Raw genomic sequence first — 14599 nt, 5'->3', positions numbered from 1 at the left:
GGGGCAGAGAAGAAGGGGTGGGGGGGGGCGAGCCTGCCGCGTTCAGCAAGACTATTGGTCCGCACGGGAGAGGACTGACAGCGGGGATCCGTGATGGTGACTCGCTGAACTCTCCATCCCTCCGTTTGTTCCACATGGTCCCGCCCCCACCACTTACGGTTACGCGCACTCTTCCTCGCTCTCTCTCCCCTCTCACGTCACTGAACGACGTCTGTATTCGAGGACACCTTGACAGCCTCCCACAGCATCATCATCATCATGCACATCATCGTCTTTTCTCTCTCTCTCTCTCTCTCACTCTCTCACACACACACACACACACACACACACACACACACACACACACACACACACACACACACACACACACACACACACACACACACACACACACACACACACAACGTAGGCCAACACATTACATTACAAGATTCAAAAGCTTTATTGTAATATGCACAATATAAAAAACAGTGCAAGAAAAAACTGAGTTTTAATATTATAGTGCAAGACCAATGTGCAATGAATGCAGATGAAGTAAGCTATATACATGTAAAAACAAAATGCACAATTTAAATGTAATAGGATAAACAACAACAGAATGACACACACATACAAACGCTCATTGATCCACATGCAAATCCAGTGGACTGTTGACAGTCCGATGAGCGTCCGTGTCCCGCCATAAATTACGAACCGCTTTTGAATCTAAATGAGCAGAACTGCCTTACAGAGACTTGTGTTTGGATATGGGCTGGCGGGGCTGTCATTCGCTATGGTGCTGAAGCACGTGGTGCTGAAAGGACAGCTCCACGCGCGCATACACAGACTGCGCGCACTACATCGAGCGGTGTTATTGAATTGAAGTGATGATAGGTCAAGAGAAAACTTATAGACTAACATGAAAAACAAGATCCCCCCCCCCNCCCCCCCAAACACACACCCTCCCCCCTTGTTGCATAACTTTTCTTCAGCAGGAAATGGATGTAGGCCTATCTTTCTGTTATATTCACACGGGAAGTTAAGTTTCTACCGCTTTATAGGCTATCCCTTCTAAATAATGGGATTCAACCGGGACCATTGTGTTCTTGTTTTAAGCCCACACTGTCACTCTCTGCCGCGGGGTAGAATATCGCCTTTGCACCAAAGCCTTGTGTTTGACAGAGACAATCCTCTCCGTAGACAGGCTTCACGAAAACTAGCTTTTAAATCTCAAGCTACGTAGCTTTCCGTAGCCTCGTTCAGGCACACAAGGCTCTTGGCCATGACACAGTTCAAGCATGATCAATAACAACGAAAAGCAAGTAGAATATATGTAGCCAAATAAAATATATAGATTTAATTTAACCTTTTATAATCTGTAGCCTAAAATGCACATTTGCCGTGTAAAGAAATATTGAACCATTTCTTATCTGAGAGTGTTGTAAAGTTATTTTTCTACGTTTTAGTTACCAATTAAGAATGGCTTTGTTATACAATTCTGAAGTGAAACTGGGCTTTATTTCCAACAACACAATACTGGTACAGTATTTGGTACAGAAAACAGGATGATGTTAAATCGTGTGCCTATACATTTCTGTATTTAAGATTACCTCCACCATGACTGGCAACATTTAAATGCTGCTTTTTGATGCATCGCTAATAATAAGATAATACAATGATTTACTGTATCCTGTTGTCTTTTAATCAGATGAATTTACATATAAGAAGCATTTTAATATTGTAGCTGGTTGTGTGAAATACATGTTTAATGATTTAATATACTGTTTGGTTAACACATATTTTATAAACTAATATATTCGGTTGTAAAATCGTAATGGGAAAAAACAGAGTAACCAGAAAAATATTCCTAAGAGAAATATGGTGCAGTAGAAGTAGAAAGAAGCCATGCACCTGAAGCAAAGTATTAGGTTGCATTCGACTACTGCCTTGCTTGCATTTTTACTTGTAGGGTAAAGTAGAGTTTTTTTACATTTTGGTAATGATACTTATTTAAAACGGATCTGAGTTGTTGACAGGACATTAAGCTGGACAAATATGTGACCAATAGGGGCAACTGTTTCAGGGCCCAGACCCCAAACAGCCTGGCAAGTAGCAACTTCTTTTTGGTGATTTATCAACCTTTTAAAAAAGGACCTTGAGTGCTTTACTAACTGAATCGAGGATATGCTTTATGGCAGACCTTATACTTTCATACCGAAGAGCGTCAGCATGGTAGGAGGGGAAACACATATCGACACCCAAAGTAAACATGGAGTTTGCCGAAATACTGTCACATACTTTCAAACTCGAACACATCCAGTAGAGGACGACAGATTAACTTCCGCTCCCCGCCGTGCAGCTGACCAATGAGCTTCCAGGACACTGGAAGGTGGGCGGGACCATACTAAACGCAAACATGGCGGCGTCCTTAGATGATGATTTTGAGTCTGATAACCAGGATTACTACTCTCTGCTCAACGTCAGGAAAGAGGTATGGCTTTATTTAGTTTAACAGGCACACCGAAGGTTGACTGACCTCTCGATGTGACTGTCGGTCATATAACCTTTAGGAAAGTGGTCTTCAGACGGTGCTTCACCCTCCATTCGAGGAACCGTCTTCTTCATCAGCACCATCAGACCGGTGGATGCTGCAGAATCATGAAAAGCCGGTTATTTCATCATCTACTTTAGTTAAATGCAGGCAGTGAATATTCTCTGAAGTGTGTGCAAAAATAATATGTCTGCACCGATGTGCATCTTTTCAAATCTCATTAAACTAGGGAGAGACCTGACTAGGATTTATTTGGCGTTCAACTAGATAACGTTAAGTAGCATTAGTTAATGTGGCAGACACCATTGCCCAGCAGGAAATACATTGACCCAATTTTAGTCTGTGGTTTATTGTCAGTGGACAGGTAACTATTTTCAATTGTGTTTAAAACTGGGATGCTTAAATGCAACAGTATTGTATTGACTGAGTGAAAATGACACAATTTGAGAGGTTATTTTCAATCAAAAATGCCTCTCAAATGTGAAGATCTCCTTCTTTGATCTGTCTTATAAAATATACACTGGACTTTGCAATCCAATATGCTCATTGGTTCTGGCATTTTAGAGACTAAACTAATCAAATATCCGTCATATTAATCCCTAATGAAAATAATTGTTGGTCACAAGTGACACCTGTCCTCTCTGCCTTGCTACAGGCTACATTGGAGGAGCTAAAGGCGTCATATCGGAGGCTGTGTATGCTCTACCATCCTGACAAACATCGAGACCCAGAGCTGAAAAGCCAGGCTGAGCAGCTTTTTAACCAGGTGCATCAGGCATATGAAGGTAAGGACACTTGTAAGTAATTGGGATTCAAACAAGGAAAAAGCAAATATCGTAATAGTTTTTGATGAAATAACCCCCTCTCCATTTTGCAACATTATCGTAGGGTTAACCATTTAAAAAAAAGAATCATCAATCATTTGGATATAAAGTTTTAGTGTGTATATGATAATAATAGATTAGATTGCTAAAAAAATAAATGCATCATATTACTGTAATCAAGCCCTCAAAAACAGGAAAAAGACTAAACATTAGACTATATCTTGTCTCATTGGACAATATATTATTATTATTATTATTACATGTCACTTGTTAGACGCTTTTATCCAAAGCGACTTACATACTCAATACTGTGGACAATCCCCACAGGAGTAATTTGGGGTAAAGTGTCTCAGGGACCCAACGACATGCTGACTGCAGTGTGGTTTGAACCCGTGACCCCCTGATCCGAACACCTACGGACAACCCACTATGCCACACGCCCCCCATATTGTATTACATAGTCAGTTAAAACATTGTATTGCCATTCTTGTTTGGAAAATACAGATGAAATTAAGCAGGGCACGGAAACAGACACAACTCCATTCAAAGCACACAACAAAATCAATCCCTATAAGCTGAACCACAAGTTCTCTCTATGCCCTCAGTGCTGAGTGATGCTCACTCCAGAGCCATCTATGACCTCTTTGGCAAGAAAGGGTTGGAGGTGGAAGGCTGGGAGGTATGTATTCTGTCTTTTTTGCTGCTACTTTAGGCATACTTCACATGAACATATCTTGATAACTGTATGGCGTTGATGCTGCATAGGTGGTGGAGAGGAAGAGAACTCCAGCAGAAATTCGAGAGGAGTATGAAAGGCTGCAGAGAGAAAGAGAAGAGAGAAGATTGCACCAAAGAACCAACCCCAAGGTTTTTACAGTCACAACTTCACCACATTCCTCAGTCAACTTCACTTATTTGATTGTATTTCTTGTGCGGGCCACCATCTTTAAGCAGATATTACTGAATACATTATGTAACACAACTCAATTTTGACTGTGGATGGTGTCCACATTCATTTCATTATGTCCCTCATCCTTTTCATGCTTTTTTAATTAATTCTGTCAGTCTCTCCACTTCACTCCTTTGTTATGCAGGGCACCATCAGCGTGGGTGTGGATGCAACAGACCTGTTTGACCGCTATGATGAGGACTTTGAAGAGATGCCAGGAGGAGGATTTCCTCATATTGAAATCAACAAGATGCATATTTCCCAGTCCATAGAGGTACAACAAAACACACACTCAGTATTCACTCTACATATTGAATACAACCACATTTTCAAACACATTTCCTAATTTCAACACATTTCTGCTGCCTTTTATATGTTCTATTTAATTTATGTTTTTCCTGGTGCTTTGTTGCCTAATGTATGTGTCGTTGATTTAACATTTTGTGTTGATATTATCCTTCATTAATGATTGTATGTGAAGTAAATTGACCATGGAAGGCACCAATTGAATACATTGTATTACTGTTATTAGCATTATCTTTAAACATACACAGCTACTTGTCTGAGCCAGGGTGAATGCAGTATTCTGTGTTTTCCTGTTTTTCTTCAGGCTCCTTTGACGAACACTGACACAGCAGTGCTGTCTGGTTCACTCTCCACACACAATGGGACCGGAGGGGGCAACATTAACATGACCGTCCGAAGGGTTACGTCGGCAAAGGGCTGGGGAGAGGTACACACACACACACACACACATATAAAGACAAATTGGTGACAGCATGTGACAAATGTTCAATTGGGATGATACTGATTGTTTTTGGTACAGAATGCAATCAGATGTTCTTGTGGGTTCTCCTCTGCAGTTGGAGTTGGGAGCTGGGGATATACTTGGACCTCTTATCGGATTGAAGGTGTTTCGCAACATCACCCAACGGTGGTAAGGCCTGATTCTCTGATATAGGGGACTATAACATGCACTGTATTTACATACATTCAATGGTTGGGCTTATTTGAAGATAATGCACTTGCAGGATTCTTGCTTTTCTGAATTTGTATCCTCATGTTTTACTGCACTAATTGTAAGGCGCTTTGAATGAAAGGGTCATCAAAATGAGATGTAATGTAGCATATGAAAAGCATATTCTGCCTCTCTAATGTTTTCTCTGTTTCTCTCCTGTCTGTCCAGTTTCTTGACAGCCCAGTGCGGTCTGCAGTTCTCTCCTCGAGGTTTGCGCCCCACCTGTTCTATGATGACAGCACGTCACCTGGACCAGAACACCATGGGTTACCTGCAGTGGCGCTGGGGGCCCAGCAGTGCCATGACGACCAGCCTGGTGCGGGACACAAAGAGCAGCCACTTCACTCTGGCTCTGCAGGTAAACATAAAGGCAAACAATGATACGGTACACAGCTACAGTACCTGCTGTTAGTATGGTAAATACAGGTTGTGCTGTAATTTAAAGTGGTAAAATAAAAAAAAATTGAATGACCCCCCTCCCTACCATTTCGAAATGGTATCATTTTGGCTAGAAGATAAGTATTTAAATATATAAAATTGTAATAAATTCCTAATAATGTGATGACGCCGGTGATATGCAAATGACAGTTTTATATTAAATAGTCATTATAATACAGTATTCATTCTCTCCTAACGTCCCTTGCAGTTGGCGGTGGCTCACTCCTACCTGATGATGAGCTATCAGTACAAGTTTCAGGATGAAGACCAGACTAAAATCAAAGGCTCTGTGAAGTACGTCTGTTCATTTATCCTGTCTGTCTCAAAGGGTTTCTTGTCACCTTAAAGGTGGGGTAGGTAATTTTGGAGAAACCAGCTCGAGTGAGCTAGAAAAATCTGCCACTTCCTTACAGAGCCCCTCCTCCAACACACACGAACGCGCACATGACCAATGAGGGCACGAGATAAGTTTGTTCACAGATGGAAGGCTGACAGGCAGGTAGGCCGGTCCGGCTAAAATGATTGGTCGTACTTTTTACATTACTACGGCTTCCACAGATGACATTTTTTATGGATTTTTTGTCAAAGCACTTCAGATATTCATTGCTATCGGGATGTTAAGAGTATTCCATGGAATATAACAAAAAGTGTCATCATAGTATCTCGAGCTGGTTTCTCAAACTTACCTACCCCACCTTTAAGTAACAGTTTTTTTTATTATAATTGTTAAAATATAAGTCATATTGTTTTTTTTAGATCGTAGCAATTATTTTCTAATAATATAATGTTTTTATAGCACATTTTTGAGAAAGAAAAACAATGTAGGAAACATAAACATATGTAAAATGCATAAATAGGGAGTTCATTGATACATACAATATTCATGTAAAAGTATTATTTACAATAAAAGTAGAAAATATCTTCTATTGTAAAAAATACTTTCAATCTTTGGTTGTACTAAAATGAACCTACTTCCTGAGTTAATGACTAAAGTAGCTGAATAACTCTAATGGTTTATTTTTGCGTTCCTCCCTCTCCAGGACAGGCTGGTTTGGTACTGTGGTGGAATATGGAGCAGAGAGGAAGATCAGCCGACACAGTGTCCTGTCAGCCACTGTCAGCATCGGGGTCCCTCAGGGGGTCACGCTCAAGATCAAGTACTGTCCAACCCAACATACGATCTCATTCTCTCGCGGGTCCTAATCTCCCTGAATCTAATGTATGAGTTTATTTGTTCTTGTGTTTCTGTGCAGGTTAGCGCGTGCCAGTCAGACATACCTGTTTCCAATCCACCTCACAGATCAGCTGCTGCCCAGCGCGGTCTTCTACGCCACCGTTGGACCCCTGCTTTTCTTCATGGTCGTCCACAGACTGGTCGTCATCCCATATACACAAGCACAGAAAGAGCAGTCAGTACATCTTCTGTCCTAATAACACTCAATCAGCATCTCACTTCACCAAAATGTGACAATATCGATCTATAATGAGTGGCCTGCCCCCCGGTTTTGAGAAACAGACAAGAGTTTCTAAATTGAAGCAAAGCAATGTAGACCTGTGGATAAGGGGAGCAGCAAAACCTTTTTCGGCCGCCGTCTCAAAAAATCAATATCAGTTTAAGTGTACACTATATTTGGAATTTTTCGCCTCTTTACCTTGCTGCCAGAAAGCCTTTACCTGGAGGAACTGAAGTGGTTATCTAAGCTCTCTTCAAAGCAGCCTGACTCCTTTGACAAAAACAGTAATTTGACCGCACAGAAAACAGAAGTTGGTCTACCTCTGCCTCGATCTGGTGGTTTTGAAGATACTTTAGATAAAAGCTTCACTCCCCCCTCCAAAAGGGCTGTCATGTGACAAGGTAATTTGTAATGTGGCTGATGTTTGGCTGCTTGCCGTGTCCACCTGTCCGCCATTTCCTTTAATACCATTTACAACGGCACTTTAGAAGATCAGTTCTCTCCCTTTAAGTTGTGCAGTTTTCTAAAATGTGTTTTTTGCATTAATGAGGGATGGTTTTGTTATAAAACTTGCTGTCTTCCAGCTAAAAAACCACTATACATCCCTGAGTTACAACATTTGATTGCTGGTGTCATTAATATTGCGGGCGGGTTCTATCACACTGGCACTGTCACCACAGAGGGCCTCCACAGTGATTCCTGGTGGGTGATTGTTGATGTCTGCTTTGTGCTTCTCAGAGATTTGGAGCTGCAGAGGAAGAGCTCGGCCGTAGACATTGCCAAGAAGAAAACCGAGGCAGAGTCTGCTGTGAGTACTCACACTCGCAGTGTGCCAACCCCACAGTTACTCAATGTGTGTGTGGGAATCATTGTTTCTACGTTCAGCTCTCCTCATCTTGTCTGAAAATCTCTCTCCGATCCAATTCTATTTTGTCTTCCTCCTCCTCCTCCTCTATCTCCCTCGACTCCTCTGCAGGTTCTGCTGATGCAGGAGTCTGTGAGGAGAATCATAGAAGCGGAAGAATCCAAGATGGGTGAGGGAACACACACAAACAAACACACACAACAATCAAGAGTGAAACCTTTTTAAGTTTGCTGCCAAAACTTAGAAAAAAATCTTAATTCACATGTGGGACGTTTCTCATGGTTACGTTAACTGTGTGATGTAGTGATGCTCTAGGATTAAGTTTTTACTAAGTCTGACTTCCATCATCTACTACTGTAAAGCATGTGTTGCTGATGCAGCCCATCTCCATGCAGTGTTTACATAAATTAAGCCTGTTAGTCTGTGCACACAACACCAGTGTGTCAATTGCTAAGTCCTGACTGCAATTTCAGTGTGTTCATTTATTTCCCATTATAATTGGTAATGATATCAAGCCAATAAAGTAAGATGACAAAGTTATTGGCCTGTCAGTCCTCTTCTTATCTGACACAGGTTCTGTGTATTCACAGGAAAGCACTTATAGTTGTCCACTTCTAATACAAGAAGTGCTAACTGTGTCCTAGACAGTATTTCAGTATGTCTGTATCACACGTACTCTCCCACTTACTCCCCCTTCACTTCATGATACTTTTTAAAATCCATCTTATTATCTACAAATCTCTCCATAGTCTCACCCCTACATTTCGGAACTTCTCTCCCCTTACAGCAACATAACACTTCTCAGATCCGCCCACCCATTGCACGTTAGCTTTGCTCCATTTGTGGGAAAAATAAATATGGGGACAGGGCTTTTTCTGAAGCAAGACGTACATTTAGAACCACCTGTAATCTCTGGGCATCAATTGTGATCAGATTTTCCTCCACATGTACGCACATAAACAGTATGTCTTTATGCTTGCATTGTGAGTACATGATAGTATGTCTTTGTGAGGCACAAAACATGTTTACTTAGATACTATGCAAATAAAAGAACGTTTTGTTATCTTGTATGCACTGCCAAAGGGAAATGAGAGCACTAAACACTGAGCTTCTGTCTAGGTCTGATCATCCTGAATGCCTGGTATGGAAAGTTTGTGACGGACACCAGCCAGAAGCAGGAGAAAGCAAAGGTCATCGACGTCACCGTGCCTCTGCAGTGCCTGGTCAAGGACTCCAAACTCATCCTAACAGAGGCCTCTAAGGTGTGTGTTAGTGTGTACATGTCAGTGTGTCCATTTGATTGTCCACACCTCTGTATATGCATGCGTATGAATTGCTTCTCTGTGTGCAGGCTGGGTTGCCGGGCTTCTTCGACCCCTGTGTGGGAGAGGATAAGAGTCTCAAGTTACTGTACCAGTTCCGAGGCGTCATGCACCAAGTCATCTGCGCCGACACCGAGGCACTACGGATACCCAAGCAATGTTAGTATGCAGCCACTTCACCCAACCGAGCCAGAATTATTATCACTTAGCAACACACTACTACAGTATAAGCCTGCATCCATGTTCAAATGATATTTATTCTGTCTTTTCAGCTCACAGACTCGAGCCTGAGTCCTCCTAGGAGCCCACTACTGTTGCAGCACCAGAGGGCGAAACGCAGATCAAACGGACTGTGTGTCAACAGAAAAAACGAGGGGACAAATCAACAATAAGTCTGTTACTCTCCTCTGGTCCTCTTCTGTCATGGTATTTAGTGAATCTGTTTATCCAGTTCCTCCACTTATCCCTCTCCTCTGAGGTTCAGCAGAATACAGGAGGCAGCTCACAGTGTGTGTCTCTCAGTCAAATATCTGACAGCTGCAGGAGATCAGACACTGGCCCTGAACATAGTTTTATATATAAGTAAATATATATACATATATGCACTACACAGAGGGACTGATGGCCACTGCGGATGTGGTGACCATTCCTGTCCACGATGAGCTCAAAGTGCACATATATTTAAAGAAGTGTATTGACATTTTTTTATGTCAAGTATATAGAAATGAGCCGTAATGTAATTTTACCCCATGTCATTGTCGTCTTAGGGTAGGTTAATCTATTCATGTTATAACATACCAGTCATTTCATTAACTCGTGCAAATGTCTCTAAAATGCAGAATCATTTCTCTGCGTAACTTGTGTTTTGGTTCACTTTATTGAAATGTCCCTAGTTCATTTATTTTACCTTTGAGTGACATGTCTGCTGCTCAGGTGAAAACTGGTGCTCAAAACTTATATCTGTGAAGCTCGGATATGGAAGTTAGAGGAGGAAAAGTGAGAGAGATGCCCTTTGATGGTAGTGGTCCAACCAAGGCTTAAATCTTTCATACTGAATTTTTAATTCAGGCAAGACTGCATTTTTAAAGCAGAAGTTCCCCTTCGATTTGCGTCAGTGTTTATCGATTGTTGCTCTTCAGCTGCGGCCCAATGATTTTTAATAAATGGAGGTTGGGTGTGTACTTCACTGGTATAGCAGCCCTAAGCCCCTGACAACAGTAACTACTGGTATGCATTTATCATATTTAGGCCTATGTAGATATGATTAAAGCTGTTTGGCGTAGGTCAACACATTCACTGTGACAGGCAATAACTTGAGCTGACAGGAGCCACACTAAAACCCTCGTACTGATCATGGAACATTAACATGGCTGCATTTATTTGTTGGATTGTGTCTGTTTGTACACCAGACGGGTGCCATATATTTGTATTTGTTGTTCTGTCCCTTTTTTTTTTTTTTAATTGAATTCATCTGCTATTGCCATGTCCCTTCTTATACATGTATAAGGTGCTAAACCATGCTCATCACTTACGTGATAATCAACACACCATTAATGTTGATATGGATAGACCTAATATCATGATGCACTTTCTGTTCAGATCTGTTGCAATTTGAAATTGTGGATTGAAACTGTTACTACAAAGGGAATAGCATAATTAAAATGATTGCTCCATTTTGTTGGGAGACACCGTCATGGGCTACGGTGAATCCCTGAAAGCACTATCAAAAATAGTATATTGACCTAAAATGTATTTATTTTCTTTGCACAAAAAGTACATATTAGAGGCTTGTCATTATGACAGTGGAGCTGAAGCCTCTAAATTAAGTTGCGTACTTTTACTGAGTTTACATCTAAGAAGTTATGACAGGTTTATTTTATATTGTGCATTTTTTCCATTGCTGCAATTGACTCACAAGACGAGGGGGGTGTGTAGGCTCAAAAATAAAAACAGGTAGCATTACGATGGATACGTTTTTGTTATTGGTTGAAAGGATGTGTCTCTACAGTCAGATCCATAGCAGTCTTGTGTCACGATTACAGCAGCCATTTTGCACTTGACTGTTTGTAGCATTTGTCTTCCCTCGTTAGTTTTAAGTGTGCTGTAAAGTGTTTTGACAGGTCAGCTGGTCACCTCTGCTCCAGTGCCGTCTTGAGGCGCCATGGGGTCAGCAGAAAGACGGCTTCCCTGCTGTTCCACTCCTCAAACTGACCCACATTAGTATGTAAATATGCTGTATGGTTGAGGAGCCTGTGTTCCCTGTCCTGTAAAAAGTACAATAAATATGAAGCGATCAGATTCCTGTTTGATTTCAAGAGCGTTGCAGATGGACTAGCCAATTAGAAAATGCACTGATGTTATGAAGACAAAAAGGAAACTAGTTAAAATGGTAACTCTTTATTTACAATAGTTTACAATAGTTTCACAGAAACAGTTTGCACCACAGAACAGACAACGCTTTCTCAATAAGGGGATAGGATAACCCAAGATCTGGATCAAACGAGCTTTATCACAATGAGCTAACATTGATTACACTGATGTATTAAAGAGGCAGACTAGAATTTGGACTTTGTGCCCAAAGATATCTCTTCAGGTTCTCTTTTCATGACATGAACGTCCTGAGAAACTGCTTTTTATGTCTTGAAAACTCCCTAAAAACATAAAAACCTGATGTTTCTTATGAACTGGTGATTGCTGGATAGAAACCAGTTAACCAGACAAGAGTGTAGCTTAACCACTTTAAACTTTTAGAAAGTCCTGTATTCTTCACATACCAAAGATGCATTGTGTATGTGAGTCATTGCCCAGTCGAAGTAACTGATTCTGCATTGTAAAATCCCATCCTGGACTTGTATAAAAGGTTCTGAGTCTAAAATCTGTCACTACAGTATGGCTTTTATATTTGATCAGAAAAAACAGCAGATGGCACATGAATAACGAAGCTTAAAAAACAACATTTCCAGCAAGTTTTAGGGGAACAGTGCAATAGTAAAAGCATTTTTTTCAACTAAACCTGCTGCATGTGGAAATAAGTGAATACTGCTGTGAAAACATTAGTGAGAGGTAAGAGACTAAATCTGTTCTCATGATGTGACCCTTCAGAGACAAACAAAAACAGACCGACCGGCCCATGGTTCTTTGCAGATATCCATTTCTGTTTCTTACAAAGATTGAAACCATGAAGCTAAGTTGAGCCATAGCAGCACATGCTTTGCCAACACCCTCACACTGTCATCCTTTCAAACAAACACTCATGCATAATTTCAACTGGACTATTTCTAACAACACTATTCCAGTTACAATAGCTTTATTTTCTGTTGATACTTTAACAGGACGGTCAAAGGAGTTCCCTTCTATAAATATGCTTGTCTCTGAAAACTCTGTCATGAGCATGAAAACAGAAGACATGAAACAGAGGTGAATTCAAATAATGGTTGGAAAATAAAAATAGTTATGAACAATACCACTGTTCTAACCCGTCATTGAATGCAGCAAAAACACTGAGAAGAGGCAAAAGAGAACTTCAAACTGAAAACCCTGTCATCTGAATCTGGACAGTTTTATATATGTGAAATAAGAAGTTATTTAATATAGAAAAAAACTGCTCATCTGAAAAGGATTCTGGTGAAAGACAAACACTGTTTAAACATTTTGAAAATAAAAAGGTGTGAGAACTTTGTGTATGGCCAAGGAACGTCTTAATTGAGAGGCTGGAAGACAGTTTCTGAAACAGAAGGGGGAGGAAGAAGCGCTTGGTTCAGTTAACGGGCTTCAAGCCTCAATGATATTCTTTCACAATGTTTTAAATAACAAAACAGAAACAGAAAGAGATGAAGCAGATGCAGACTCTCGTATCCTACATCTTTGTTCTAGTGGATTATACCTCAGCGTAATACTATAGCACCATCTGAAGCAGTTAACACAAGGCTTAGCTTGTTTTACGGTTAATTATTTAACATTTATAGAGTCATCTAAAAGAAGACAAATCCAGTTTAATCAGAAAGACATACATGTCCTTATGACAGAAAGGTCATATGAATCCTTAAAAAAAAAAAAGCGAGAACAGTGCAAACTGTCTTTCCTACAAATCCCAGCATGCATCCTAGTGGGTGGCAGTTTTGAGGGTATTCTCTCTATATGGCAGTTCATATGTTTCCAGTGTTCACGAGACACCAAACAGTAGAGGTTTGTCCCTACGCTAATGTCATCTACAGACGGACATCCATTCAGTGATTGCCTAACGCACGGAGTCTGTAGGGATGCAGGAACAAACCTTAGTTAAATCTAAAAATCAAACTGTTTTCAAAAAGGGATAGGGGCTTGGGATAGGTCCACCAAAGTGTGTATAGAAAATGTGGGGTTCATGGCTGGGCATGAAGGACAGAGACTGAAGGTTGCAAGACCTGAATTTGAGGAAGGGTCAGTCCAGCAGGCGGCATGGAGGCAGGAGTGGAAGGGGTCAGAGTTCAGGGGTCGACCTGGGGTCAGTCCAGCAGATGCTTGCGCGGGCCTATGCGCGAGCGGTGGGACCGGCGGGCGTCTGCGGTCCCGAGTGACTCTCGGCAGCTCTGGCACGTATATGTCTCTGGAACGTGGCTCTTACGGATCTTGGCACAGGACAGGTGGATCCAGGTGTTGCACTGGTTACACTCGATCATGGCCCGGCCTGCGAAAGGCTTCATGCAGAAACACGTCACCAGGTCCCACGAGTCGTCATCTGAGGAGGCAGGAGAGAGCATACAATGAGTCAAAATATGGACACTCTTAACGTTCTTTTATACACCGAGGGATATGACGTGTTTATGCCGTGCTATAGCAGAAATGTATCCACATTTGCACAATGTTGTGTATTAGGACAGTGTGTCGTCACCTTTTTAAATAGATGAGCAAATCCTGCAGGAAATGTCAAGTCATATATATTGCACTATATTTATTGCACATTGACTGAAGTCTTTTATGTATTGGCTCCGGTTTACATTTAAAACTGTAAATTATTATTTTCAGGAACCGTAAATCTTTAAAGGTCATCTATCATGCTATTTTTAGGCAATAGCATAGGTCTCAGATATATACAAATATTAGGGGTGCACCGAATGGGAAATTCTTGGCCGAAACCGATACCGAAAATAGGAAACTGTTGGCCGAAAACCGAATGCCGAAAATGATTAATAGAAATATATATATATATATATATATATA

General features: G+C 41.0%; 1 protein-coding gene and 1 long non-coding RNA gene across 2 annotated transcripts; one reads left to right on the top strand and one right to left on the bottom strand.

Annotated features, from left to right (window-relative positions):
- Positions 1-2382: 2382 nt before the first annotated feature.
- On the top strand, positions 2383-11696 carry LOC104962243 (dnaJ homolog subfamily C member 11-like). The gene is made up of 16 exons (XM_010790664.1): positions 2383-2470; positions 3186-3315; positions 3960-4033; positions 4120-4221; positions 4449-4577; positions 4914-5036; positions 5167-5240; positions 5490-5679; positions 5968-6053; positions 6800-6916; positions 7013-7168; positions 7952-8021; positions 8190-8247; positions 9198-9340; positions 9430-9559; positions 9673-11696. The coding sequence occupies exons 1-16, from the start codon at positions 2396-2398 to the stop codon at positions 9699-9701; spliced, it is 1686 nt and encodes a 561-aa protein (XP_010788966.1). The 5' UTR covers positions 2383-2395; the 3' UTR covers positions 9702-11696.
- Positions 11697-11781: 85 nt separating this feature from the next.
- On the bottom strand, positions 11782-14458 carry LOC104962242 (uncharacterized). Its single transcript, XR_800185.1, has 2 exons — positions 13804-14458; positions 11782-13124 (listed from the first exon to the last, which is right to left on the bottom strand). It is a non-coding gene; the product is annotated as an uncharacterized lncRNA (long non-coding RNA).
- Positions 14459-14599: the final 141 nt, after the last annotated feature.

Source organism: Notothenia coriiceps, unplaced genomic scaffold (assembly GCF_000735185.1).
Source record: "Notothenia coriiceps isolate Sejong01 unplaced genomic scaffold, NC01 NC01_scaffold00034484, whole genome shotgun sequence".
Classification (NCBI taxonomy): Eukaryota; Metazoa; Chordata; class Actinopteri; order Perciformes; family Nototheniidae; genus Notothenia; species Notothenia coriiceps.
The sequence above is the reverse complement of the archived record's forward strand: the minus strand, read 5'-3'. Positions and strand labels throughout refer to the sequence as shown.

Coding starts and splice junctions, on each gene's coding strand:
- LOC104962243 (XM_010790664.1), top strand. CDS start 2,396: ATGGCGGCGTCCTTAGATGATGATTTTGAGTCTGATAACCAGGATTAC. Junction 4,222..4,448: donor ACCAAAGAACCAACCCCAAG/GTTTTTACAGTC, acceptor TTTGTTATGCAG/GGCACCATCAGCGTGGGTGT. Junction 4,578..4,913: donor ATATTTCCCAGTCCATAGAG/GTACAACAAAAC, acceptor GTTTTTCTTCAG/GCTCCTTTGACGAACACTGA.